General features: G+C 43.6%; 1 protein-coding gene across 5 annotated transcripts in view; it reads left to right on the top strand.

Annotated features, from left to right (window-relative positions):
- Positions 1-25,860, top strand: part of flt1 (fms related receptor tyrosine kinase 1) — a 274,469-nt gene that overhangs the window by 195,818 nt on the left and 52,791 nt on the right. For 4 of the 5 annotated variants that reach the window (XM_069891516.1, XM_069891514.1, XM_069891517.1 and 1 more), the window contains exon 29: positions 17,388-17,473. The exons of the other annotated variant lie outside the window; for it this stretch is intronic. In XM_069891516.1, coding sequence (XP_069747617.1) covers positions 17,388-17,473 — 86 coding nt within the window. The remainder of the gene's footprint in view (positions 1-17,387; positions 17,474-25,860) is intronic. 5 annotated transcript variants of the gene reach the window in all.

Genomic DNA, 25,860 nt, shown 5'->3' with positions numbered 1-25,860 from the left:
TTTAGAACCTTCATGCTCCACCACTGATCTCAATGGTAAGTCCGGTGTTGGATTTGTGCCCTTCCAAGGTGTTTAAGACTTTTATTTCGTGGGTGCATGAGGAGATGCATACACCTAAGAGTTAGTGGTTTCCTGCAGAATCATTGACTGGAAGTAAGTACAAAGTGGTTCATTTCTGTCATAGATAGTTTTGTGGTTAATGTCAGTTATTTATTTCGATTGCCTATGAATTTTACTAGTAATGCAGTTTACTCACCACTTCCATCTTTGTAATAACATGACTCAGTATTCAAACAATAGCAGCCTGTTTAGGATCTGAATTGGACATTCATAACTTCTGCACTGTTATTTGTTCAATTTTCAACCATGTAGGAATTGATGGAACTTGTTAAGCTGCTCTATTCATTCGGATCTACAGTTTAAAAACTATCCTCATTATGCCTCCTTAAAATGATGAAGTCACAATGCCATCCTATTTCATTTGGCCATGTTACCTTTTTATGTATATATATATATTTTTTTTTAACTTGTATTCTCTTTGTTCCATTCTTTCTTATCCTAATGATCTAAGCGACCCTTTTGAAACCATCTTTCCTAAAGCTTAATTGCAGATTTAATTTTATTTCAAAATTTATTCTAGTATTCAAAATTATTCCAGCAGGACTAACAACAAAGACCATACAATTTGTAGTGTTTTATTTCATCATTCTTGGTTTATGTCCTTGCAGTCTAAAGCAGTCATCCTGTACCATGGTTCATGCATCTTCAAGCACACAGACTTATCCCACGCTACTATCTGGCCTTCACATTTATCTGCTTGTGATGTGATCTGACAGATAAATAATGAGCCTGTCGTTGCTTGGAAAAACTTAATCATTTTTAAAATGTTGTCAGTCAATTCATAATAGAATATTAGTAAAAACACAAATCTGAAGAAACTCAGCAGGTCAAACAGCACATTTTATTCTTTTCTTTTTTGGCTTGTCTTCGCGGACGAAGATTTATGGAGGGGTAAAATCCACGTCAGCTGCAGGCTCGTTTGTGGCTGACAAGTCCGATGCGGGACAGGCAGACACGGTTGCAGCGGTTGCAAGGGAAAATTGGTTGGTTGGGGTTGGGTGTTGGGTTTTTCCTCCTTTGTCTTTTGACAGTGAGGTGGGCTCTGCGGTCTTCTTCAAAGGAGGTTGCTGCCCGCCGAACTGTGAGGCGCCAGGATGCACGATTTGAGGCGATATCAGCCCACTGGCGGTGGTCAATGTGGCAGGCACCAAGAGCTCTCTTTAGGCAGTCCTTGTACCTCTTCTTTGGTGCACCTCTGTCTCGGTGGCCAGTGGAGAGCTCGCCATATAACACGATCTTGGGAAAGCGATGGTCCTCCATTCTGGAGACGTGACCTACTCAGCGCAGTTTGATCTTCAGCAGCATGGATTCGATGCTGTCGGCCTCTGCCACCTCGAGTACTTCGATGTTGGAGATGAAGTCGTTCCGATGAATGTTGAGGATGGAGCGCAGACAACGCTGGTGGAAGCGTTCTAGGAGCCGTAGGTGATGCCAGTAAAGGACCCATGATTCAGAGCCGAACAGGAGTGTGGGTATGACAACGGCTCTGTATATGCTAATCTTTGTGAGGTTTTTCAGTTGGTTGTTTTTCCAGACTCTTCTGTGTAGTCTTCCAAAGGCGCTATTTGCCTTGGTGAGTCTGTTGTCTATCTCGTTGTCGATCCTTGCATTCGATGAAATGGTGAAGCCGAGATAGGTAAACTGGTTGACCGTTTTGAGTTTTGTGTGCCCGATGGAGATGTGGGGAGCTGGTAGTCATGGTGGGGAGCTGGCTGATACAGGACCTTAGTTTTCTTCAGGCTGACTTCCAGGCCAAACATTTTGGCAGTTTCCGCAAAACAGGATGTCAAGCGCTGAAGAGCTGGCTCTGAATGGGCAACTAAAGTGGCATCGTCTGCAAAGAGTAGTTCACGGACAAGTTGCTCTTGTGTCTTGGTGTGAGCTTGCAGGCACCTCAGATTGAAGAGACTGCCATCTGTGCAGTACCGGATTTAAACAGCGTCTTCATTGTTGAGGTCTTTCATGGCTTGTTTCAGCATCATGCTGAAGAAGATTGAAAAGAGGATTGGTGCGAGAACGCAGCCTTGCTTAATAGAGAAGGGTTCAGAGAGCTCATTGCTGTATCTGACCCAACCTTGTTGGTTTTCGTGCAGTTGGGTAATCATGTTGAGGAATTTTGGGGGGCATCCAAGGCGCTCTAGTATTTGCCAAAGCCCTTTCCTACTCACAGTGTCGAAGGCTTTGGTGAGGTCAACAAAGGTGATGTAGAGTCCTTTGTTTTGTTCTTTGCACTTTTCTTGGAGCTGTCTGAGGGCAAAGAACATGTCAGTAGTTCCTCTGTTTGCACCAAAGCTGCACTGTGATTCTAGGAGAACATTTTTGGCGACACTAGGTATTATTCTATTTAGGAGAATCCTAGCGAAGATTTTGCCTGCAATGGAGAGCAGCATGATTCCCCTGTAGTTTGAGCAGTCTGATTTCTCGCCTTTGATTTTGTACAGGGTGATGATGATGGCATCACGAAGGTCCTAAGGCAGCTTTCCTTGGTCCCAGCAGAGCTTGAAAAACTCATGCAGTTTGGCATGCAGAGTTTTGCCGCCAGCCTTCCAGACCTCTGGGGGGGGATTCCATCCATACCTGCTGCTTTGCCACTTTTCAGTTGTTCAATTGCCTTATATGTCTCTTCCCGGGTGAGGACCTCATCCAGCTCTAGCCTTAAGGGCTGTTGAGGGAGCTGGAGCAGGGCGGATTCTTGGATTGAGCGGTTGGCACTGAAAAGAGATTGGAAGTGTTCTGACCATCGGTTGAGGATGGAGATCTTGTCGCTGAGGAGGACTTTGCTGTCTGAGCTGCGCAGTTGGCTTTGGACTTGGGGTGAGGGGCCGTACACAGCCTTTAGAGCCTCTTAAAAACCCCTGAAGTCGCCAATGTCCACACTGAGCTGGGTTCGTTTGGCGAGGCTAGTCCACCACTCATTTTGGATCTCATGTTATATAGCAAAGATGTTATATAGCAAAGATAAAGATACATGACCAATGTTTCAGCCCTGAGCCCTTCATCAGGGTATGTGCAAAATGTAGACAGACAACTGAATAAAATGGGGGAAGGGGGGAGGGCCACAGGCAGGGAGTAGTAGGTGGATAAGGGAGTCAGGGCACAACATCAAACAAGGGGAGGGTTATAGCTCTGTGAATGGAGAGGGAAAGGAGTGGAGAGCTGGAGGAAAGTATATAGAGGCATAGGGAAGAGAGGGAGAATGGGGAATGATCTAACAGAAACCTGAGAAATTGATGTTAATGCCGTCTGATTGGAGAGTGCCAAGACAGAATATTTGATGTTGCTTGTCAGCATGGGAATGGGACACAGAATTGAAATGGTTGGCCACTGGAAAAAACCTGTCATTGATGGGGACAGAGTGAAAGCATTCAGTGAAGTGATCTTCCAGTCTGTGTCCAGTCTCTCTAATGTAGAGAAGGCCACAACAGGAACACTGGATGCAGTAGATGACTCCCACAGATTCACAAATGTTGCTTCACTTCATCTGTTTGGGGCCCCAGATAGTGGTGAGGAAGGAAGATGTGGGCATGTGTGGTACTTCCTGCAGTCATTGGGGAAGAGAGAGAGATTCAATTTATTGTCATGTAATAAAGACAGTGCAATATTACATGTTTTGCTATCGGCAGAAATTGCCTGAAGTGCCTCTTACATTCAGAGAAAGAGAAGCAAAAGAGAATCTCCTCAGAGTCATTGAGTGACCATGGATTCGCCTCCAGCTCTCCTGCTGTCACGCAGAGTCCAGTTCAAACCATCTTCAGCCTGAGCTCCGATCTGAACCTCCAACATGATGAGGAAGCTTTTAGCACCCTCTCCCATCCCAATTCTGATACCTAGTACCCCTTTAGCCAATTTCCAGCAGTCCGCACCCCAGTGTGAATCCTCAACTGCAGTCACAAGGAGCCCACAGCCTGCATGGTTTCCTCACCTCGAGTCACCAACAGCCTGTCTCTGTGCGTTTCTTCAACCACAGACCCCCTCACCTGTCTTCCGATGCGGTCTCTGTCGTGTGGGTTGTCTCCTCTGCTACTCCTTCTCAAACGGGGGTTGTTCTTCCTGTTTTCTGGTGGGTCATCTCCTCTGCTTCCCTAGAGTCTGCAACCCCTCGTAGCTGCTGCTAATCATAGGCTCCGTCATCTTGGACACAGACCTCACAATCACAGAATTTTTAAATAAAACCACCTTCAGCTCCATTACAGGCTGTTTTAAAGCCTGTATTGAGGTGCGCTGAGGTAGCAGCGAGCAAGCACAAAACTCAAAAGGCTTTATTCCAGTAAAGTCTGAACACCAATTCAAGCCTTGGTGGCTCCCCGTGTGACTGTCTCAGGAGGAGCCGGCTCAGGTTTATATTCAGATCAACTGATTGACATCCGGCCAGGTGGAGTCAGCCCCTTAGGTGGTCTATTCAGATCGGCTGATTGACAGCCGGCCAGGTGGAGTCAGCCCTTTAGGTGATCTTCCTGCAGGTACAGAAGTCGCCCCCCTGCAGTAGGCTGGTGGTCATATCACCACATTCACCCCCTTCTTAAAATTGTCCTGGGGGTGTGTGGAACGGGCCAGGTGGTATTTACAGATTCAGGCAGTCCAACAGCCATCGGAGTTTCTGGGAAAAATCGCAGAGTTGGCTCCTGGTCAAAGGTCAGTGAGGGTGTGGTGACTGCCTGAGGGTTGGCTGGGTCCAGCATAGCTGTGGAGGCCATCGCTGTAGGCAGCGTGGTGTCTATCTGCCTGTCTGTCTGAGGGGGGTGTGGTCAACCAGGAATGGGGTTCTTTGGAGGGGCAGAGGGAGGAGGTCGGCCCCAGATCCTGGGTGGGCCAAGGGTACCCATGGTGTGGAGGTTAGGCTGGATAGTCGTGATGTGCTGGGGTGGGGCCCCTGCTGGTGGCAGATCCCTAGACGAGGCGGTGTCCTCACAGCCATTGGGGTACCTGATGTAGGTGTAGTTCTGGTTGGCGTGAAGGAGGAGCATGTGCTTGACCAGCGAGTTGGATTTTAGGGCCTGCAGGTGTTTACCGAGGAGCACTGGTCCTAGAGATGTGAGCCAAGCTAGGAAGGAGACCTCATTCGCCGATTTCCTAGGGAATGAGAAAATGTGCTCATGAGGGGTCTGATTAGTAGCCTCGCACAAGAGTAACCTAATGGCATGGAGTACCTTGGGGAGGGCCTCTTGATAGTAGTCAACAGACCAGCCTTTGGACCTCAAGGCCAGGAGGACTGCCTTCCAGATCACTCTGTTTTCACTCTTCATCTGCCCGTTGCCCCTCGGGCTGTAACTAGTTGTATGACTAGTCGCAATGCCTCGCGCTACCAGGTACTGGTGTGGCTCCTCACTCATGAAGCCCGACCCCTGGTCACTGTGGATGAAGGCCGGGTATCTGAACATGGTGAAGATCTGCGTCAGTGTCCCAGTGACACACTATGGAGGTGTCAGGGGCAAGGGATGGTGAAGGGAAAACCGGAGTATTTGTCTGACTGCAAGGGGGCCCTTGAAGTTGATGCTAAGCTGTTTGAAGGGCCGAGTGTCCTTGACGATGTGGGCCTGTGGCAGACGGAAGAAGCCTGGTTTGCACTCCACACACGCCCTGCATGTCTCGGTCATGGTCCGGACTTCTTAGATGGTGAAGGGGAGGTTCTGGGACTTGATGAAATGGTACAGGCGCATGATGTCCGGGTTACAAAGGGAGTCGTGCAGCGCCTGCAGTTGGTTGGACTTCACACTGGTACAGGTCCAGGGCATGGCATCAGGGGAGTCATTGAACTTCCCCAGTCTGTACTGGATGTCGTTGCTGAATGTGGCCAGCTCGACTCTCCAGCACAAGATCTTATCGTTCTTGATCTTGCCCCTATGGGTGGTGCTGAAGATGACAGCCTCTGTGCATTGGTCAGAGAGGAGGGTGAACCTGCTGCCTGCCAGGTAGTGGCACCAGTGGCGGACCGCTTCCATGATCACCTGAGCCTTCTTTTCAATGGTAGATTGCCCAAGCTCAGAACTGTGGAGGGTCCTGGAGAAGAAGGCCATGAGTCAGCCCACCACCTTTTGCTTGAGGGTGGCCATGAGGGCAACATCAGAGGCATCGCACTCCACCTACACTGAGGTGTCCTCATCCACGGCAACATCATGGCATCGGGGATGTCCTGCCTGATGTGAGCGAAAGCTGTTTGCGCCTCGGGGAGGAAAGGAAAGGTGGTGGCTTTGGCCAGTGGGCGGAACTTGTTTGACAAATGGGGCATCCACTGGGAGTAATAGGAGAAAAGTCCAAGGCACCTGCGGAGGGCCTTGAGCATGTGAGGGAGGGGCAGTTCCATTAGTGGACGCATGCTTTCTGGGTCGGGACCATTTACACCATGTTCCATGATGTACCCTATGATGACAAGGTGGGTGGTGCTGAACACACGCTTCTCTTTATTGTAAGTGGGGTTCAGCTCCTTGTCATCGTGGTCATGTAAGTACAGAAAGGTTGCTCTTAGGATGTGCCGGTCAACCATGCGGTCTGTCTCCCGCTGGAAAACAGAGACCCTGTTAGTGACCCCAAACGGGACCCGGCGGAACTGGTAGAGGCACCCATCTGCCTCAAAGGCAGTATATAGCTTATCCCGGGTGTGGATATGGAGCTGGTGGAAGGTCGACTTTAGGTCAATTGTCGAGAAGACCTTATAGTGGGCTATCTCATGGACCATGTCAGCTATTCGGGATAGGGGCTAGGTTTCCAATTGGGTGTACCAGTTTATGGTCTGGCTATAATTGATTACCATCCTCACTTTGCTACCTCCTTTTACCACTAGGACATGTGCTCTTCAGGGACTGATGCTGGGCTCTAAGATACCTTCCACTAGAAGCCACCTCACTTCTGCCTTAATGAAGGCCCTGTCGACTGTGCAATAGCGCCTGCTCTTGGCAGCTATGGGCTTGCAGTCTGACGTGAGGTAGTTGAAGAGGGCTTCAGGAGGGGTTACCGTTAGCGTGGAGAGACCACAGGTGGACTGGGGGCGGTCACTGGGCTGTATGCTGTAGAGTGTGAGCGGGGGAGGGACCCGGCAAAGGCGAGGGTAAGGCTTTGGAAATGGCACTGAAGGTCCAGCCCTGAGGTCTGGGGTACAGAGCTATGGCATGACCAGAGCCTAAAACATTGGTATATTTCCCCCCCCCACACACCTCCCCCACCACTGTCAATTCCACTGAGCATCACCCGAGGGCCATGATGGAGTGGTCCTGGGCAGCAAAGGTGATGGGAAAAGTTCATGGGATAGATTTTGAGCTTTAGTGTCCAGGCCACATTCGGGAGCACGAAGCTCTCAGTACGTATGCTGGCGAACAGGTATTTTTTTAACTTCCCATTGACAGCAATGTCCAACATTGAGTGCCAAGTCCGTGGGGAATTTGCCTTTTTAAAGTGTGGACACTAGGACTATCTCAAGATCCAAGTCACTTCTCCCCGATGGATGTGGTGAGTAGCGACCAGAGGCTTCCTTCAGGTGGGCGATCGGGTATGCGCCCATATTGACCATGTTGTCCCATTGATGTGCAGTCGGGGCCCGGCTGGCCCAAGATGGCGGTGCCCAGTGGATGCACATGCCATCGGTGCAGTCAGGTGATCTGACCAGCAGTGAAACTGGAGGTGACGTCATCCTCATGAGCGGAAGTGACATCTTCGGTGCAGGCAGAAGTTGTGCAGAGGAAGATGGCAGTGCCTGAGGTGAGCACACTGCAGAGGTGCGGGTTGGTGCTGGGCTAGAAGTGATGTCGACAGTGAGGGCGGAAGTGGCAGGGCGAATAATGGCGTCGCCCGGTCCTCTCATGTGGAGGGCTCCCAGCTGGTTGTGGAAGGCCACAGTGCTCCCAACAGATCTGGAAAGGCACACCTTGGCAAAGTAGGTTTCTTCCTGCATTGGGAGCAATTCGAGTTCCTCGGTGGGCAGCCTTTGCGGGATCACCTATCTGATGCACACCAGGACTCGCAGTAAATACAGGGATGAGCTGCGCTAGCAGCTGTGATTTTATTCTTCACATAAGACCCTTTGGTGACGGCAGTCATTTGCATCTGCCAGACCGGAGGTTGGGGGAGTCAGACATCAAAGACCTCAGCATAATGAACTGCAGCCTCCAGGGAGCAGACTATCCTCATTGTCCTGGTAAGAGAGGCAATGTTTTCCTCCAGCAGCTTCTGTCAGGTGCACCTTGAGCGCAGCCCTCGCACACAGGCATCCTGGATCAGTCGCTCCACTTCCCCACCAGTCACCCCAGTCTCGGCCAGGCACAGGCGGGCTTGCTCATGCAGGGCTCCCATATAGGCCCTGCTGTCTCACCTGGCTGCTGGGACCTGATGCTGAGCAAGTACCAGGCCTAGACCACGTTTGCCGGGGGCTTGAGCATACTCTCCAGGACGGCCATCGCAGGTTTGTAGTCCATGCAGAATTTGATGGCCTGGAAAACTCGTGGGCCCAGCTTGGTGCGGAGCACCATGAGCCGTTTCTGGTTGGTGTTGATCACCTCAGGCTGTTAGGATGATTGCCCCAATCGCGTGCTTCCAGATCTCAAAGCATGCCTGGGCATCCGGGTGTTGGGCTTGATCTCCAGGCTCTCAATCGTCAGAAACTTCTCCATGGTCTTTCTTTTAAAATTTTACTGCAATAAATTGTGGCAAGCAAGCACAAAACTCAAGAGACTGTATAACAGACTTTATTCCAGTTAAAGTCTGAACACCTTAGTGGCTCCCCATGTGACTGGCTCAGATTTATATTCAGGTCAGCTGATTGACAGCCAGTCAGGTGGAATCAGCCTCTTAAGTGGTCTTCCTGCAGGTAAAAAAATCGCCCCCTGCAGAAGGTGGTAGTCATATCATCATATGTATGGAGCTGTGATTAATTGTACAGTGGTCTTGTCACATTGTGCTTGAACATTCTGCCTAGTTTGTGTTGTCAAGAAGCATATGAAAAATATGATAAAGACTGTACATACATGAGCTGGCAAAGGAACATCTGTTTTTTTTGAAAAATGTATTTATTTTAAAAAATCATTAATAAAAAACAGTATACATCCAATATAAGTAATTTTATATAATTGTATGTAAAAAAGAAAATTAAAAACATAAACACAGAAAGAAGAACAAAAAATAAGAAATACCCCTCCCACCCTCCCACCCCATCAGCCAGCTCTCTTAAGGAGAGTGAAATAAAAGGAAAAATATATAATACATCAAAGTACATCTAAATGCATATATTCCAAATACGGTAACCACTTATTGACAAAAAAGAATAATTATCATGCAAATTATATCTAATTTTTTTCCATAACAATACAAGCTTTCAATTCATTATGCCAACGCATTATATTAATCACTGTGTTATCTTTCCATGTACTTGCTGCACATTTTCAAGCTACAGACAGTCCTAAACATACAAATGCAATTTGATATTTATCCAGCCCTAATCCCTTTAAAGGAACCATGTAATCCATTAAAAAAATAGATGGATCTAATGGTAACTTAATGTTATATAATTTTTTCAAAATTAACCTAATTTCTTCCCAAAATGGTTGTACCTAAACACAAGACCAAACAGCATGTTAAAAAAAAAGTACCAGTACATACACCACATCTAAAACAAGAATCCGAGTTACTAAAACCATATTTTTTCAATTTCTTTGGAGTTAAATATAACTGATGTAAAAAAATTATAATTAACCATTCCATACTGTACATTTGTCAATTTAGTTACACTGTCGCAACACATATCTGCCCAATAATCTTCAGGAAAAGCAAAAGCTAAATCAATTTCCCATTTGAGTTTAGACTTCTCCCATTCCAGTTTATCCATATTGTCTTGTAACACTTGATACATAACAGAAATATAACCCTTTTTTGGCATAGAAGAAATCAAAGATTCAAATTCCATCAATACAGGTAAAATCATCTCTCTACCATACATATCTTTCACCAAAGCTCAAAGTTGATAATAAACAAACAAAGAATTTTCAGCAATATTAAAACATTCCCTCAATTGATTAAAGGAAAGAAACTGTCCTTCTACAAAACAATCCTGCAATGTCTTTATACTCTTAAAATCCGAACTCTTTAAGTAATTATTAAATATTGTAAAAGGAATAAGCTGAATATTATATTCTTTTTTTTCTTTTAAAATTGACAATTTACCTTTTGATCCTAAAATCTTATTTCTTTTAGTCCACTCCTTTAAGAGATGCTTTATTATATTCCTGCAACAAATTTATATTCCATCGATATATAAATTGATGCACCTCAGTTTCAGAAATGCAAGCTGTCTCAACTTTCGCCCAACTTGGGGGTTGGTCCAAATCCATCAATCTACTAATAAATTTCAACTGGGTTACTTCATAATAACTTTGAAAATGAGGTCATAGAAGCCCACCTAATGCATACTTCCAAGTAAGTTTATATAATGCTACCCATGATAATTTACCTTTCCATAAAAATTCTCTCACAGCTTTATTTAAATCCTGAAAAAATATCTTTGAAAGAGAATATGGTATTGATTGAAATAAATATTGAATTCGAGGAAAAATATTCATCTTAATACAATTAACTTGACTAATTAAAGTTAACAGGAGCCAGCAAAGGAACATCTGAGAGATAACCAAAAGATAATAAATGATATGAAAATTAAGTGGAATTTTTATCTGAGAAGAAAAGGACACATATTGAAGCTATTAAAGGTCATTTTAAAACTTGTTTCAGGAAGCTCCCCAGAAAGATGATCAACATTTGAGTGCACATTTTTACTCAATGATGGAAAAATCATTCAGGAATAAATGTGGAAACAATTAGATAGACTGATGGGGAAATGTAGGATCATTTAGATAATTAAGATAAATTGTACCTGGCAATGTTAATAAATTACTTAATTAATTACATTAAATATTATCCACAAGTCCATGTGGGTAAGGTGTATACAGATTCATTGTCCACATCTTACTCTTTGCCTTTGAGTATATATGCGTGAATAGTTCTTTGTTTATGATTGCTTTAATTTTAAGTTTATTTGTCACATTGTACCTGATACAGTGAGACAGATTCTCCTGTGACAGTGCTGACATAATAGAGATATGTTAATTCATAAGAGATAGGATTAGGATTAGGCCATTTGTCCAATTTGAATTTGTTCCACCATTCGCATCACGGCTGATGCATTCTTCCTTTCACCCTTACTAATCAAGAATATAACAACCTCCAGTTGAAATCTATCCATTGATTGTCTCAAGCGCTGTCTGTGGTAATGAATTCCACAGATTCATCACCCTCTGGCTGAAAAAATTCTCCTCATCTCTGTTCTAAAGAGACATACTTCTATTCATAGGCTGTGCCCTCTGGTCCTAGACTCTCCCACTACTGGATGCATCTTCTCCATGTCCACTCTATAGCGCTCCTTCAATATTTAGTATGTCTCAATGAGATCCCCCCCCCTCATCCTTCTAAAGCCAAGTGAGTACAGGGCCACAGTCATCAAACACTTCTCATATGTTAACTTTCTTATCCCCAGGATCATTATAATAAACCTCTTAACATAACATAACATAACAATTACAGCACGGAAACAGGCCATTAAGCCCTTCTAGTCCGCACCGAACCAAACACCCCTTTCTAGTCCCACCTCCCTGCACAATGCCCATAATCCTCCATCTTCTTCTCATCCATATACCTGTCCAACCTTTTCTTAAATAATACAATTGACTCCGCCGCCACTATTTCTCCCGGAAGCTCATTCCACATGGCTACCACTCTCTGAGTAAAGAAGTTCCCCCTCATGTTACCTCTAAACCTCTCCCCCTTAATTCTTAACTCATGTCCTCTTGTTTTAATCTTTCCTCCTCTTAACGGAAATAGTCTATCCACATCCACTCTGTCTATCCCTTTCATAATCTTAAATACTTCTATCAAATCCCCTCTCAACCTTCTACGCTCCAAAGAATAAAGACATAATCTGTCCAATCTCTCCCTATACTCTAGATGCTTCTGGACCCTCTCCAATGTTAACATGTTCTTTCTTAGATATGGAACCCAACCCCGCTCACAATACTCCAAATGTGGTTTGATCAATGTCCTATAAAATCTCAGCATTAGCAATACCTTATAAAGCTTCAGCATTACATCCTTGCTTTTGTATTATAATCATCTTGAGATGAATGTTAATTCTGCATTTGCCTTCCTTACTACTTTCTCAACCTGCAAGTTAAAGTTTCAGGAATCCTGCACTAGGATTCCAAAGTCTCTTTGGATGCCCACTTTCTGAATAGTCTGCTTCTTTATTCCTTCTCCTAAAGTGTATTGCTCTGCACTTACCTACGCTACATTTTATCTACCATTTCTTTGCCCATTTTCCCAACATTCAAATCCGTCTGCGGACTCCCTTCTTCTTCAACACCTACCTAGTCCTCCACCTATCATTGTATCATGTACAAACTTGGCCACAAAGCCATCGATTCCATCATCTAAATCATTAACATATGAGAAAAGTAGCAGACCCAACACCGACCCCTCGTGAACACCTCTAGTCACCAGCAGCCAGCCAGAAAAGGCTCCCTTTATTCCCACTCTTTGTCTTTTTTCATTCAGCTAATCTTCTATACGATAGTACCTTTCCTCTTAAAAAGCACACACTTTTCATTTATTGCCTTGTGTGTGGCATCTTTTTAAAGACCTTCTGAAAATCAAGATTTAAGGTTCCTTTTATTGTCACTTAATAGTACAATAAAATGTACTATTAAAATCCAGGAGCTGCTAGCAAAGAAGCGAGCTGCCCACCAGGCTCACCTTGCAAAGCCGTCCTGGCCAGAGAAGAAACGAGTGCAAACTCCGGGAGATCCAAAATGAGTGGTGGACTAGCCTCGCCAAACGAACCCAGCTCAGCATGGAAATTGGCGACTTCATGGTTTTTATGAGGCTCTAAAGGCTGTGTACGGTCCCTCACCCCAAGTCCAAAGCCCGCTGTGCAGCTCAGACGGCAAAATCCTCCTCAGCGACAAGATCTCCATCCTCAACCGAGGGTCAGAACACTTCCAATCTCTTTTCAGTGCCAACCGCTCAGTCCAAGAATCCGCCCTGCTCCAGCTCCCTCAACGGCCCTTAAGGCTAGAGCTGGATGAGGTCCTCACCCAGGAAGAGACATATAAGGCAATTGAACAACAGAAAAGTGGCAAAGCAGCAGGTATGGATGGAATCCCCGCCCCCAGAGGTCTGGAAGGCTGGCGGCAAAACTCTGCATGCCAAACTGCATGAGTTTTTCAAGCTCTGCTGGGACCAAGGAAAGCTGCCTTAGGACCTTCGTGATGCCATCATCATCACCCTGTACAAAAACAAAGGCGAGAAATCAGACTGCTCAAACTACAGGGGAATCACGCTGCTCTCCATTGCAGGCAAAATCTTCGCTAGGATACTCCTAAATAGAATAATACCTAGTGTCGCCGAAAATGTTCTCCCAGAATCACAGTGCGGCTTTTGCGCAAACAGAGGAACTACTGACATGGTCTTTGTCCTCAGACAGCTCCAAGAAAAGTGCAGAGAACAAAACAAAGGACTCTACATCACCTTTGTTGACCTTACCAAAGCCTTCGACACCTTGAGTAGGAAAGGGCTTTGGCAAATACTAGAGCACCTCGGATGCCCCCCAAAGTTCCTCAACATGGTTATCCAACTGCACGAAAACCAACAAGGTCAGGTAAGATACAGCAATGAGCTCTCTGAACCCTTCTCCATTAACAATGGCGTGAAGCAAGGCTGCGTTCTCGCACCAACCCTCTTTTCAATCTTCTTCAGCATGATGCTGAAACAAACCATGAAAGACCTCAACAATGAAGACGCTGTTTACATCCGGTACCGCACGGATGGCAGTCTCTTCAATCAGAGGCACCTGCAAGCTCACACCAAGACACAAGAGCAACTTGTCCGTGAACTACTCTTTGCAGACAATGCCGCTTTAGTTGCCATTCAGAGCCAGTTCTTCAGCGCTTGACGTCCTGTTTTGCGGAAACTGCCAAAATGTTTGGCCTGGAAGTCAGCCTGAAGAAAACTGAGGTCCTCCATCAGCCAGCTCCCCACCATGACTACCAGCCCCCAACATCTCCATCGGGCACTGTAGAGCTCGTCGATAGAACCAAAGACTTGTTGATCCAAACCAAGGCTTTTATTAGCAAAAGACCGGAGCTCTTCACAGGTGGCCGACCAGTCCGGAATGATCCGACCTGGCTAGGGACACAACCCTTTAAGGCCCAGACAATAGGTGTGGCTTAGCTCTCAGCCAATTGCTGTAAGCACAGTCTAGATACAGTAACTATATACACTATGTACATTGGTGATAGATCTGTACTATCACAGGCACACAAAACTCAAAACGGTCAACCAGTTTACCTATCTCGGCTGCACCATTTCATCGGATGCAAGGATCTACAACGAGATAGACAACAGACTCACCAAGGCAAATAGTGCCTTTGGAAGACTACATAAAAGAGTCTGGAAAAACAACCAACTGAAAAACCTCACAAAGATTAGCGTATACAGAGCTGTTGTCATACCCACACTCCTGTTCGGCTCCGAATCATGGGTCCTCTACCGGCATCACCTACGGCTCCTAGAACTCCATCCTCAACATTCTCGAAGTACTCGAGATGGCAGAGGCCGACAGCATCGAATCCACGCTGCTGAAGATCCAACTGCGCTGGGTAGGTCATGTCTCCAGAATGGAGGACCATCGCCTTCCCAAGATCTTGTTATATGGCGAGCTCTCCACTGGCCACCGTGACAGCGGTGCACCAAAGAAGAGGTACAAGGACTGCCTAAAGAAAGCTCTTGGTGCCTGCCACATTGACCACCGCCAGTGGGCTGATATCGTCTCAAACCGTGCATCTTGGTGCCTCACAGTTTGGCGGGCAGCAACCTCCTTTGAAGAAGACCGCAGAGCCCACCTCACTGACAAAAGACAAAGGAAGAGGAACCCAACACCCAACCCCAACCAACCAATTTTCCCTTGCAACCGCTGCAACCGTGTCTGCCTATCCCGCAACGGACTTGTCAGCCACAAACGAGCCTGCAGCTGATGTGGACATTACCCCTCCATAAATCTTTGTCCGCGAAGCCGAGCCAAAGAAAGAAGAAAATGTAGCATACATGATATACTTCAATGTTTGTCTGCCTTAAGACAAATAAAGTTACCATGAGCCTCATCTCCATAATAATAGGAGAAAGAGAAGCAAAAGAGAGTCCCTTCAGAGTCACTGAGAGTCCATGGGTTCACCTCCAGCCCTCCTGCAGCTTTTGCAGCTGCACAGATTAGAGTTCAAACCATTGACAACCCGAGCTCCAGATCTCAACCTTTTACATGATCAGGAAGCCTTCAGTACCAGAGGCCCTTCGGGAGCCCTTGCCCTTAGCTCTGATACCTGGTTCCCATGAGCCAGTCTCCAGCAACCCGCATCCCATGGGGAGCCCTGACCTCAAGTCGCCCACAGCTTGTGTGTGATGTGGTCACCGTCCTGTAGGGTTTTCTCCTCTGCTTCTCATTCTCACAGGAGGTGTTCTCCCTGTTTCAGGTGCCCTGTACTTGCTTATGGCTCCTCCCAAAATCTCAAACCCCTCATGCCTGCTGATGAGCACAGTCATCACCATCTTGGGCATTGACCTTGTGGTTGCAGGATTTTACTTACAAACACCATGAGCTCCTTTAACAGTCTGTTTAAAACCTGTATTGAGCCACTGGCATTAAGACTGGGCAGTTGAACTCTTTGGTCCAGCACAATCTCTCCACTCTCCAAACTCCCATTCTACAACAGCAAGAACGCTGCCATTACAGCAGCTCCAGTGGTGCTGCCAAATTTTAAAAAATCCAAGTAAACAACATCCACCGACTCTCCTTTGATTTTCCTCCTCAGTAATTCCTCAAAGAATTCCAACAAATTTGTCAGGCAAGATCTCCCCTGAAGGAAACACTGCTGACTTCAGCCTGTTTGATTGATTTTGTGCTTTCAAGTCCCCCAAAACATCATATTTTATGGACAAAGGACTAGAAAACACAATTTAACACACCTGCAATTCCTGATTAATGCAAAACTATTACCTTGAATATGGGTTATTGTCATCAATGAAAATATTATTAAACCATATTTCAAATTATTAAATGGTTTGTAGTGTGACAGATTATGTTGTGTTTGTATTGTATATAGATATGATTTTGAGAGATAAATTATGGCAGGTTTTTTAGTGTAGGTCACATACAAACACTTTAAAACTGATCCTATTTAAAATACTGGAGCTCTGCTCATGCTAGACAGGCCGGCGCGCCAAGAGCCTTTGCAAAAGCTTTGAAGAGTGCCCAAGAGACTTCATGAATGGATTGTTGTTTACAAAGAAGCAACAGATGAAAGAACTTGGCGGACCACAGGCTGTCTGGAACTTGCTGTTCTAAAAAGGTCATATGGTTTTGAAATCAGAGAGATTAAAACAGGCTTTGTCTCAGAGAGAGAGAGAGAGGAGGGAGGGAGAGAGATCAATACTGCAGTTTTACAGTCAGCAGCAGCAGCTGGGACTGGAACAGGACAAGCTGGCAAACTTGTGGAAAAACCCTGTTTGGAAGACGGATTGTGAGGGTTTAGTTCAGTCTGATCAAAGCCCTTGTGGTCCATACATGAGGAGAGGACTGGCTGCCTAATGTTTCACTTGAAATAAGGGTAACAAAAAGGAACTCTGTGGTGACATGAAAGAAAGAGGTTATCATCTGGACAACCCTGAGGGGGCATGTTTCGTTGGCAAGACACTGAAGTGGCTGATTAAAAGAAATCAGTTGTGGGTGTCCAGCGAACAACAAATCTCTCTCTGAAACCCGACAAGAACCTTCCTGAGCAGTAACCATTTACCTTTCTAGCACCAAAGCCTGGGTGAACTTTATAAATGTTGAATTCTGTGCACAGTATAAGAATTGCCTGAAGTCAGTGAACTTGGAAGAATGAGAAGTGAGATTGGACTGCAAATCAAAGAATTTTTCTAAACTTACACACACATTACATATATGTGTGCTTAAAATTAGAATGGGGTTAAATTAGATTAATTAAGTTAATAGTGATAAGTTAAAGTGTGATTCTGTTTTCATGTTTAAAGATAATTAAAAGCAGCCTTTGTTTAAGTAACCATTTGTCTTGGTGAATATCTATTGCTGCTGGGTTTTTGGGTCCTCTGGTCTCATAACAGTAGATATGATAATAAAATGAAATAATAATGGTGAGGTAACTTATTTCTTTCTTCCTTGGGATTGTTAGGCTGATAGTGGAATGGTTTTGGCCTCAGATGAATTAAAGTGTTCAAGAATGATGGACAGCAATCCAATGCACCCACAGCATTTTGGGTAAGGCAACAAAATATATTTGTTAAAAGCAGTAAATATAACAGGAAACTGGAACCAGGTTAAAAAAAAGAGCTAACTTAATACATGACTCAAATCTGATCACGGACTACATGCAGTGTGGCACTCTGTGTTTGTCCTTCCCAAATATGCAGGCAAGTGATTAAGTCGGAATTCCTTTTTGTGACAAAATGAGTTTTAAAGTTATGTGTAAATTTGTGCCACATAAACATCATTTTGAGTTGTGAGGGCCAAACAAATGTGCCACAACAGCTTAATTCTGAGGCAAGGCTTGTTTTTTTTGTGAGTGTAATTAGCTGGCTTCATTCTAATATAAGTAGGTTATAAATTTTGGCATAAAATTGCTGGCGAGTTTTTAACCTGAAATCCTTCCTGCACTTCCCTGTTTCCTAAGATTTTTTTCTTTATTTATTTGCAAAACAAGAATAGAGTCAGCTTATTGAGCTTTTTAACAGTTGTAATTGGAATAGAGTGCCACAAATAAGATTTTAATAAAATAGCATGAGCAGAGGCAGAAATAGAAAGATTAACACAGCCAAGCATGGTGAGGACAGATTGAAGAACAGGAATTATATTGTGCACAGATAAAAGGGGATTGGAATCATGGTATATGGTTCAAATAGGATCCCCAACAGCAAAGTAGTCAAAAAGTCTAATGTTCTCTTCTGTAATTTTTGTAAGCATATATTTAGGTAAATAATTCTATATGCTAGTCCCTGGCATAATAAACATATTGTTTTTGTATAGAGTGCATACCATTAGTAAAGCTACAAAATCTATTTAACTTTGGGATTTGGCTAGTGGTCTGCTTCCTAATAGCAGTCATATGGCATGTTCTTCAGCCCAACTTGTCCATGCCAACCATGTTGGCATTTTGGGCTAGTTCCTTTCGCCTGCTCTTCATTCATATCATGTTAAGCCCTTCCTATCCATGTGCCTGTCTAAATGCCTTTTAAATGTTGTATTTGTATCTACTTCTATGGGTTGCTCTGGTAGCAGGTATGAACTACCTTCGGAGTGTAAATTGATCCTCGGGCCCTTTTTAGAATCTCTTCTCTCTTATTTTAAATCTATACACTCTAATTCAGAATTATCTACACTGGAAGATGATTTTATAAACTTCTGTCAGGTCACCATTCAGCTTCCTATGCTCTGGAAATAAAGACCCAGCCAATCTAACCTCTCTCTATAACTTAATTCTGGGAAATATCCTGGCGAATCTCCTCTGCACCTCTTCCAACTTATTGACACCCTTCCAATTGCTGGAACAGAATTAAATATGAAGAAGAGAATACTGGTTGATTGGTCTGTTGATTTCTTTTCTGAAATATGTTGTAGAAAGAAGAAACCTAGTTCCTAACAGGAGAATGGGAAATAAAGAAAAGGAATTTAATTCTTAATTTTAAGATATTACATTAATGTAAACCAATGTATATACTAAAACATGGATTTTCATTTAAAAAATCTTTCAGATCTTCCAAAATTCTTTATAACTTTTGAATATAATAACTCCTCTTTAGCTAACAAATGTGTCACCCAGTTATGTCCGGGGATCAGGAGAAGGATCGGTCATATTTGTTCTGTGTTATGAGTTCTGTTGCATTTACCAAGGGTAGCTCAAGATAGTTACTCTGTGTGTGTGTGTGTGTGTGTGTGTGTGTGTGTGTGTTTGTGTGTGTTATACAAACTTCTATACCAACACACTGCAGTGAAATTCTTGTTCTGTCCTTTATTATTGAGTCTAGGATATTCAGTAATTGAAAATTTAAAAACTGCAGATGCTGGAAATCTAAATTAAAAGCAGAAAATGTTGGAAACTCTCAAGTCAGACAGTTCACATTTCAGATCTTTCAGGACCTTTTGTCAGTAGTGTGAAAAGAAAAAGAAGGTTCTCAACAGCAGAGAAGGTGGGGTTGGAATGGATAGAATAAAGAAAAAAAACCCTCTGATCCCCTATCGGGGACCCCCTACCATGGATATTGCCTTTGTTCCACTTGTCCCTCCCCACCATCTCTTTTGCTGAGAATCAACTTGTTTCCTCTTTCATCGTGCTGACCAAGACTTCTGGACCATTTCTCATTCTGCAAATGCTGACTTACAGCAGTTTCAGTAAAGCAGGAGCTGCCTCTAATTAAAAGGTAAACCAGGTTTTTTTTAAATTTTAGTTCACAGTATAATTATTTTAATTTGGTGAAATGTGCTCTAAATAAACCCATTTATTGAAACTTTCTGAATAATTTTATTTATGTAATTACTTAGTTCATTTTCAAATATTTTTAAACATTTCTGATTTAAGCAAGCCATTAGTAGCATAGGTTATGCTACTGTGGCGGCCCACCACCATGGAGATCGAGCTGGCGCAACACGCGGTAGTGAACAGCAGCATAGCACATTGTAACACGTCCCTTAACCCAATGAACCGGCGCAGTTGAAAGCTGGAACAAGTACAAGACCAGCAGCTCTAAAATGGCCCTGGCCTGCCCAGTTAACAGATCAATAACTGGGGAAGAAGGGTATTCACATGCAAGAATGTTCCCACCCACTATTGTTATTCATTCCAACTGTATAAAAAGAGCCTTTCCAGCCTCAGTAAATCTCAGAGCTTAACCTCCCACACTGCCAGTGTGTGTGTTTCTTCGTGGCAGTTGGCTACACTACTTGCTGTCTGTTCCCTGTATTGGAAAGCCCTGGAGGCAAAACTTGATTATTGGGAACCACTATGGGTTGGTGGAACTGTGAGACTCACACAAGACAGGTTGGCTTCAGGGTAATCCTGAATGATCCAAACGCCACACTCCTTGGAATTGAAACCTTCCTCATTGTTAAAATTATTTATGTTGCTGATTAGATGTTCATTTCCACTTTGCAGCCTGATCATGGTACAACTGATTGAAAATACTACGTTAATATGTTAAATTGGAGATTGCATGCAATTGCCTACAGTTTCCAATAAGGCCATCAAGTGAGATGACATAAAACCTGAAGTCTTGTATTTATATTCTCAAACTTAGGCCATTGCAGAAATTCTAGAATCCTGATCAGTGAACTGCACCTGACAGATGTTTTCAACCGCATCTAATTATGTCCTAGTGACCACATTATTATGTCTTGATGATATTCTGTAATCTCTTATTTGTTTAAAAACTCATGACCTCATTTCCAATGTTTACTTCAATGGTATTTCCAGAGAATCTGCCTTCTGTCATTTTCATGTACAAAATCATCTGTGAACTTCCCTTCTTTTGGTTTCTTAAATCACTGAATCACAAAGTGCATTTTTCTCTGGAATAAAGCTCAATCCTCCAAATTTTGAGGCTCAGGGGATGTTTCAAACCTCAGAAAAAAAGTTTATTTGGACTTCCATAGGTCAGTGAAGATATAATTCTCCCTACTATGCTGCTTCCTTGGGGAGAAAATTTACACAGATTCACAACTCTCTGGGAGTAGCAGTTCCTCCTCATCTCCATTCCAAATCCATTCCCCCAGATCTTGAAGTTATAAATCCTGGTTCTTGTCTCACCTACCAGTGGAAACAACTTTCCTACCCTTATCCCTTTCATAATATTAAATGTTTCTGTAAGATCCCCTTTCATACTTCTGAATTCCAATGAGTATTGCCCAGCTGGCATAATCTCTCTTATGCTAACCTTCTCATCTTTGGAATCAACCTGGTGAACCTGCTCTGCACTGCCTCAAAACCCAACATCTCTTTCTCTAGAAAGGACACCAGAACTCCACATAATACTCCCAAGTAGCCTCACCAGTACCTTCTGCAGTTGCAGTAGAACCTCCCTGTTCTTAAATTCAATCTCTCTACCACTGAAGGCCAACATTCTATTTGCCTTCTTGATTAGCTGTTACCCCTGCAAACCAACCTTTTGTGATTCATGCACAAGCATTCCCAAGTCCCACTGCATAGCAGCATGCTGCAATATTTCAATATTTAAATAATAATTTGATCTTCTATTTTTTTCTTCCAAAGTGGATAACCTCTCACTTACCAACATTGAACTTCATCTGTCAGATTCTTGTCTACTCACCTATCAAAATCTCTTTGCAGTTTCTCCACATCCACTGCGCAATTTGTTTTTCCACTCAGTTTTGTGTCCTCTGCAAACTTGAATATTCTACACTTGGTCGCCTCTTCCAAATCATTAATATATATCATAAATAGTTGCAGGACCAGCACTTTCAAGTCAAGTTTATTTGTCATTTGATTGTACAAGTACAACCTGATGAAACAGCATTCTCCAGTCCTCGATGCAAAACATGTATACATGCAACACACATATAGCATCCCCTCTTCAGACAATGATCCCAGTAGATCATGTCAATAGGGGAGAGGGAGACTCCAGTGATCCTCTCTGCCACTCTTATGGTCCTGTGGATTGACCTCTGATCCATTTCTCTATAGCAATTGTACCACACTGTGTATAGCCAGCCAGGATGCTCTCGATAGAGCTCCTATAGAAGGACATAATGGTGGCCGGTAGCCTTGCCCGCTTTTGTCTTTTCAGGAAGTACAGTCGCTGTGGCGACTTCCTGACAAGTGAGGAGATATTGATTGTCCACAATAGGTCACTAGTTAAGAAAACTCCAAGGAACTTGGTGGTCTCCATTCTCTCTAATACAAAGTTGTTGATGTGTAGTGGAGGGTGGTCATTCCTGGTCCTCCTGAAGTCCACAATCATCTCCTTCATCTTAATTTGGGTTGTTGCTCTCGCACCATTTCACGAGATTTTCCACCTCTTCTCTGTAGTGCAACTCATCACTGTTTCTGATGAGGCCAACGACTGTTGTCATCTTCAAACTTGATGATACTTTTGGAGCTAGATTCGGTGATGCAGTCGTGGCTCAGTAGTCAGCAGGCTAAGCACACAGACCTGAGGTGTGCCAGTGCTTAGCTTGACAGTGCTCGATATTCTGCTACCGACCTGGACAGACTGAAGTCTTTCCATTAAGAAGTCCAGGATCCAATTACAGAGAGGGATGTTGAGTCTCAGCAAGGAAACCTTCTCCACCAGCCTCTGTAGAATGATTGTATTGAACACCAAAATGAAGTCAATGAACAGCAGCCTGACATACGATGCGTCATTCTCCAGGTGAGCAGGACAAAGTGAAGCAACAAGGCTATAGCATCATCTGTGGTGAAATGAAATGGGTCCAGCATCTCTGGGAGGTGTGGTTTGATGCATTCCTTTACAACACACATGTCAAACTCAGGCCTGCAGGCCAAATTTGGCCCATGATATAATTATATTTGACCCGCAAGATCATATCAAATATGTATTAGAGCTGGCCCGCTGGCCACCGCGCCAGTATAGGGCATGCACAGTTAATACTACAAATCCCAGAATGCTTTGCAAATGCGTTGGCGCCGGCCCGTCAGCCCGCTAATCGCCCCCACCTCCTCTCTTTACTTTCATTAGCATCTGCGACCTGCCGCCCAACTCACATGTAATAAACCCCTTACGAAAAATGGCCAAACGAAAGACAGAAAATAGGACCTTTCAAGACAGGTGGGAGGCAGACTGTATGTTCATCATTTTAAAAGACAAACCTGTTTGTCTTGTGTGTGGAGCCAGCGTGTCTGTAGTTAAAGAATATAACATACGACGACACTATGAAACGAAACACCAGGACAGGTATAAGGATCTGAACGAGAAGCAAAAGCTCCAGAAGGTGGAGGAGATGAAAAGAAGTCTGGTTTTACAGCAAACTTTATTTTATATTTTATTTCTCATTTGTTAATGCTTCTTCTGGAAAGAGTTTAACCAAAACTATTATTAAACATTTATTTTAATAAGAAAAAGTTTAACATTACATATGTTGAAAGAAGAGAAAATATGCAGATGTTGTTGATTAATTTTGGTTAAGTTTTTAATTTTGGCCCTCTGTGAATTTGAGTTTGACACCCCTGCTTTACAAGATGCTCGAAGCATTACATAAAGGTCAGTGCCACAGGGCAGTAGCAATTGAGCCCTGTTATTTCACGCCCTTTGATGCTGGGATGATGGTGGCTGTCTTGAACCCTGCGGGAACAATGGACTACTGCAATGAGGTGTTGATGTCCATGAAGATTTATGTTAATTAGTCTGTGCAGTCCTTTAGTATGTTGTCTGGTCCCATTTCCTCGTGTGGGTTCACCTTGGATAGGGTTAGACACTGACACCACTGTTAGTACATTACCACAAACTCAATGCATTCTTATTTTATGGATCAGTCTTCTATTTGATGCCTTATCAAACACTTTCTGGAAATCCCAGTGTACAACATCTGCCTGTTCCTAGCTATCTAATGCATTAATACAGTACATTTGTCAAACAAAGCTCTCCTCACTCCTGAATTGATGCTGTGTTTACCTGTTGGAACTATTTTTATCCAGATTGTTTCATTGTTTTTTCCTTAGCTTCAAGCATTTTCCCAACTACTGATGTTAAGCTGTTAACTTCAACTCCAGATCTTGTATAATTATCCCAAATTAATACAATAACAAACAATGTGGGTAAATGTCTGAATGTACCCTTAATATAAAATAGCAGATTTACATTTGGCTGGTGTTAATGCTCTTCAGCCCTTCTAGTCTGTGGTGAACTATTATTCTACTTAGTCCCACTGACCTGCACCCAGTCCTAAGCCCTCTATACCCCTCCCAGTCATGTATCTGTCCAAATTCTTAAATGTTAAAATTGAGCCCACATTCACTACCTCAGCTGGTAGCTCGTCCCACACACCCACCACTCTCTGTGTGAAGAAATTCCCTCTAATGTTCCCCCAAACTTTTCCCTTTTCACCGTGTCCTCTATTTTATATCTCAGATACCCTCCATGGAAAAAGCCATACGTGGCCTACATTTACTCTGTCTAAACCCCTCATAATTTTAAATACCTTGATCAAATCTCCCCTCATTCTTCTATGCTCCAGGGAATAAAGTCCTAACCGGTTCAAACTTTCCTTGTGACTCAGTTCTTGAAGTCTGGGCAACATCCTAGTAAATCTTTTCAGCACTCTTTCTATCTTATTGATATCTTTCCTGTAGTTAGGTGACCAAAATTGCACATAATACTCCAACTTTGACCTCACCAATATCTTAAACAACTTTATCATAACATCCCAACTCCTGTACTCAATATTTTGATTTCTGAAAGCCAAGTGCCAAAAACTCTCTTTACAATCCTATCTACCTTTGATGACACTTTCAAGGAATTATGTATCAGTATTCCCAGATCCCTCTGATCTACTGCACTCCTCAGTGCCTGCTTACTGTGTAGGTTCTTTCTTTCTTTAATCTTCCAAAAGGCATCACTTCACACTTGTCTGCATTAAATTCCATCTGCCATTTTTCAGCCCCTTTTTCCAGCTGGTCCAGATCTCTCTGCAAGTTTTGAAAACCTTCCTTGCTGTCCACAATACCTCCAGTCTTTATGTTATCTGTAAACTTGCTGATCTAATTGACCACATTATCATCCAGATCCTAGATGTAGATGACAAACAACAATTGTCCCAACACCAATTCCTGAGGTGCTCCGCTAGTCACAGGCATCTAGTCTGAGAAGCAATCATCCACCACTACTCTGGCTTCTCCCGCATTGGCAATGTCAAATCCAGTTTACTACCTCACCATGAAGACCAAGCATGTGAAACTTCCTGACATTACATTTGGGACCCTGTTAAAGGACTTAGTAAAATCCATGTAGACAGCCTTTCCTTCAACATTCCTGGTAATCTCCTCAAAAAAACTCATCAGATTGGTTAAACATGACTTACCACGTATAAAGCCATTTTGACTATCCTTAATCAGTCCCTGGCTTTTATATCCAATCTTTTAGAGCACCTTCCAATAACTTACTTACTACTGACGTCAGGGTTACTTTTGGAGCCTTCTTTAAACAATCGAACAACATAGGCTACCCTCCAATCCACTGGAACCTCACCTGTGACTAAAGATATTTTAAATATTTCTCTGCCAAAACCTCAGCAATTTCTACACTAGCCTCTCTCAAGGTCTGAGGGCATATCTTGTCATACGCTGGGGATTTATCCATTCTTATTTGCTTTAAGAATGCAAGTACCCCCTCCTCTTTAATCTGATGTTCCATGACCTCACCACCTGTTTTCCTTACTTCCCTCAACTCTATGCCAGTTTCCTGAGAAAATACTGATGCAAAAAACCAATTGAAGAATTTCCTCATCTCTTCTGGTTCCTTACATAGATGGCTATGATGATCTTCAAGGGGACCAATTTTGTCCTTGCCATCCTTTTGTTCTTAATATACCTGTAGAAACCCTTAGCATGTTCCTTCGCATTATCTGCCAAAGTAACCATGTCTTCAGTTAGCTTTTCTGATTTCTTTATTTTTTAATTTTTT

This window comes from Narcine bancroftii, chromosome 7 (assembly GCF_036971445.1).
Source record: "Narcine bancroftii isolate sNarBan1 chromosome 7, sNarBan1.hap1, whole genome shotgun sequence".
NCBI classification, from domain to species: Eukaryota; Metazoa; Chordata; class Chondrichthyes; order Torpediniformes; family Narcinidae; genus Narcine; species Narcine bancroftii.
Note: the sequence above shows the minus strand (reverse complement) of the source record. Positions and strands in the feature narration are given on the sequence as shown.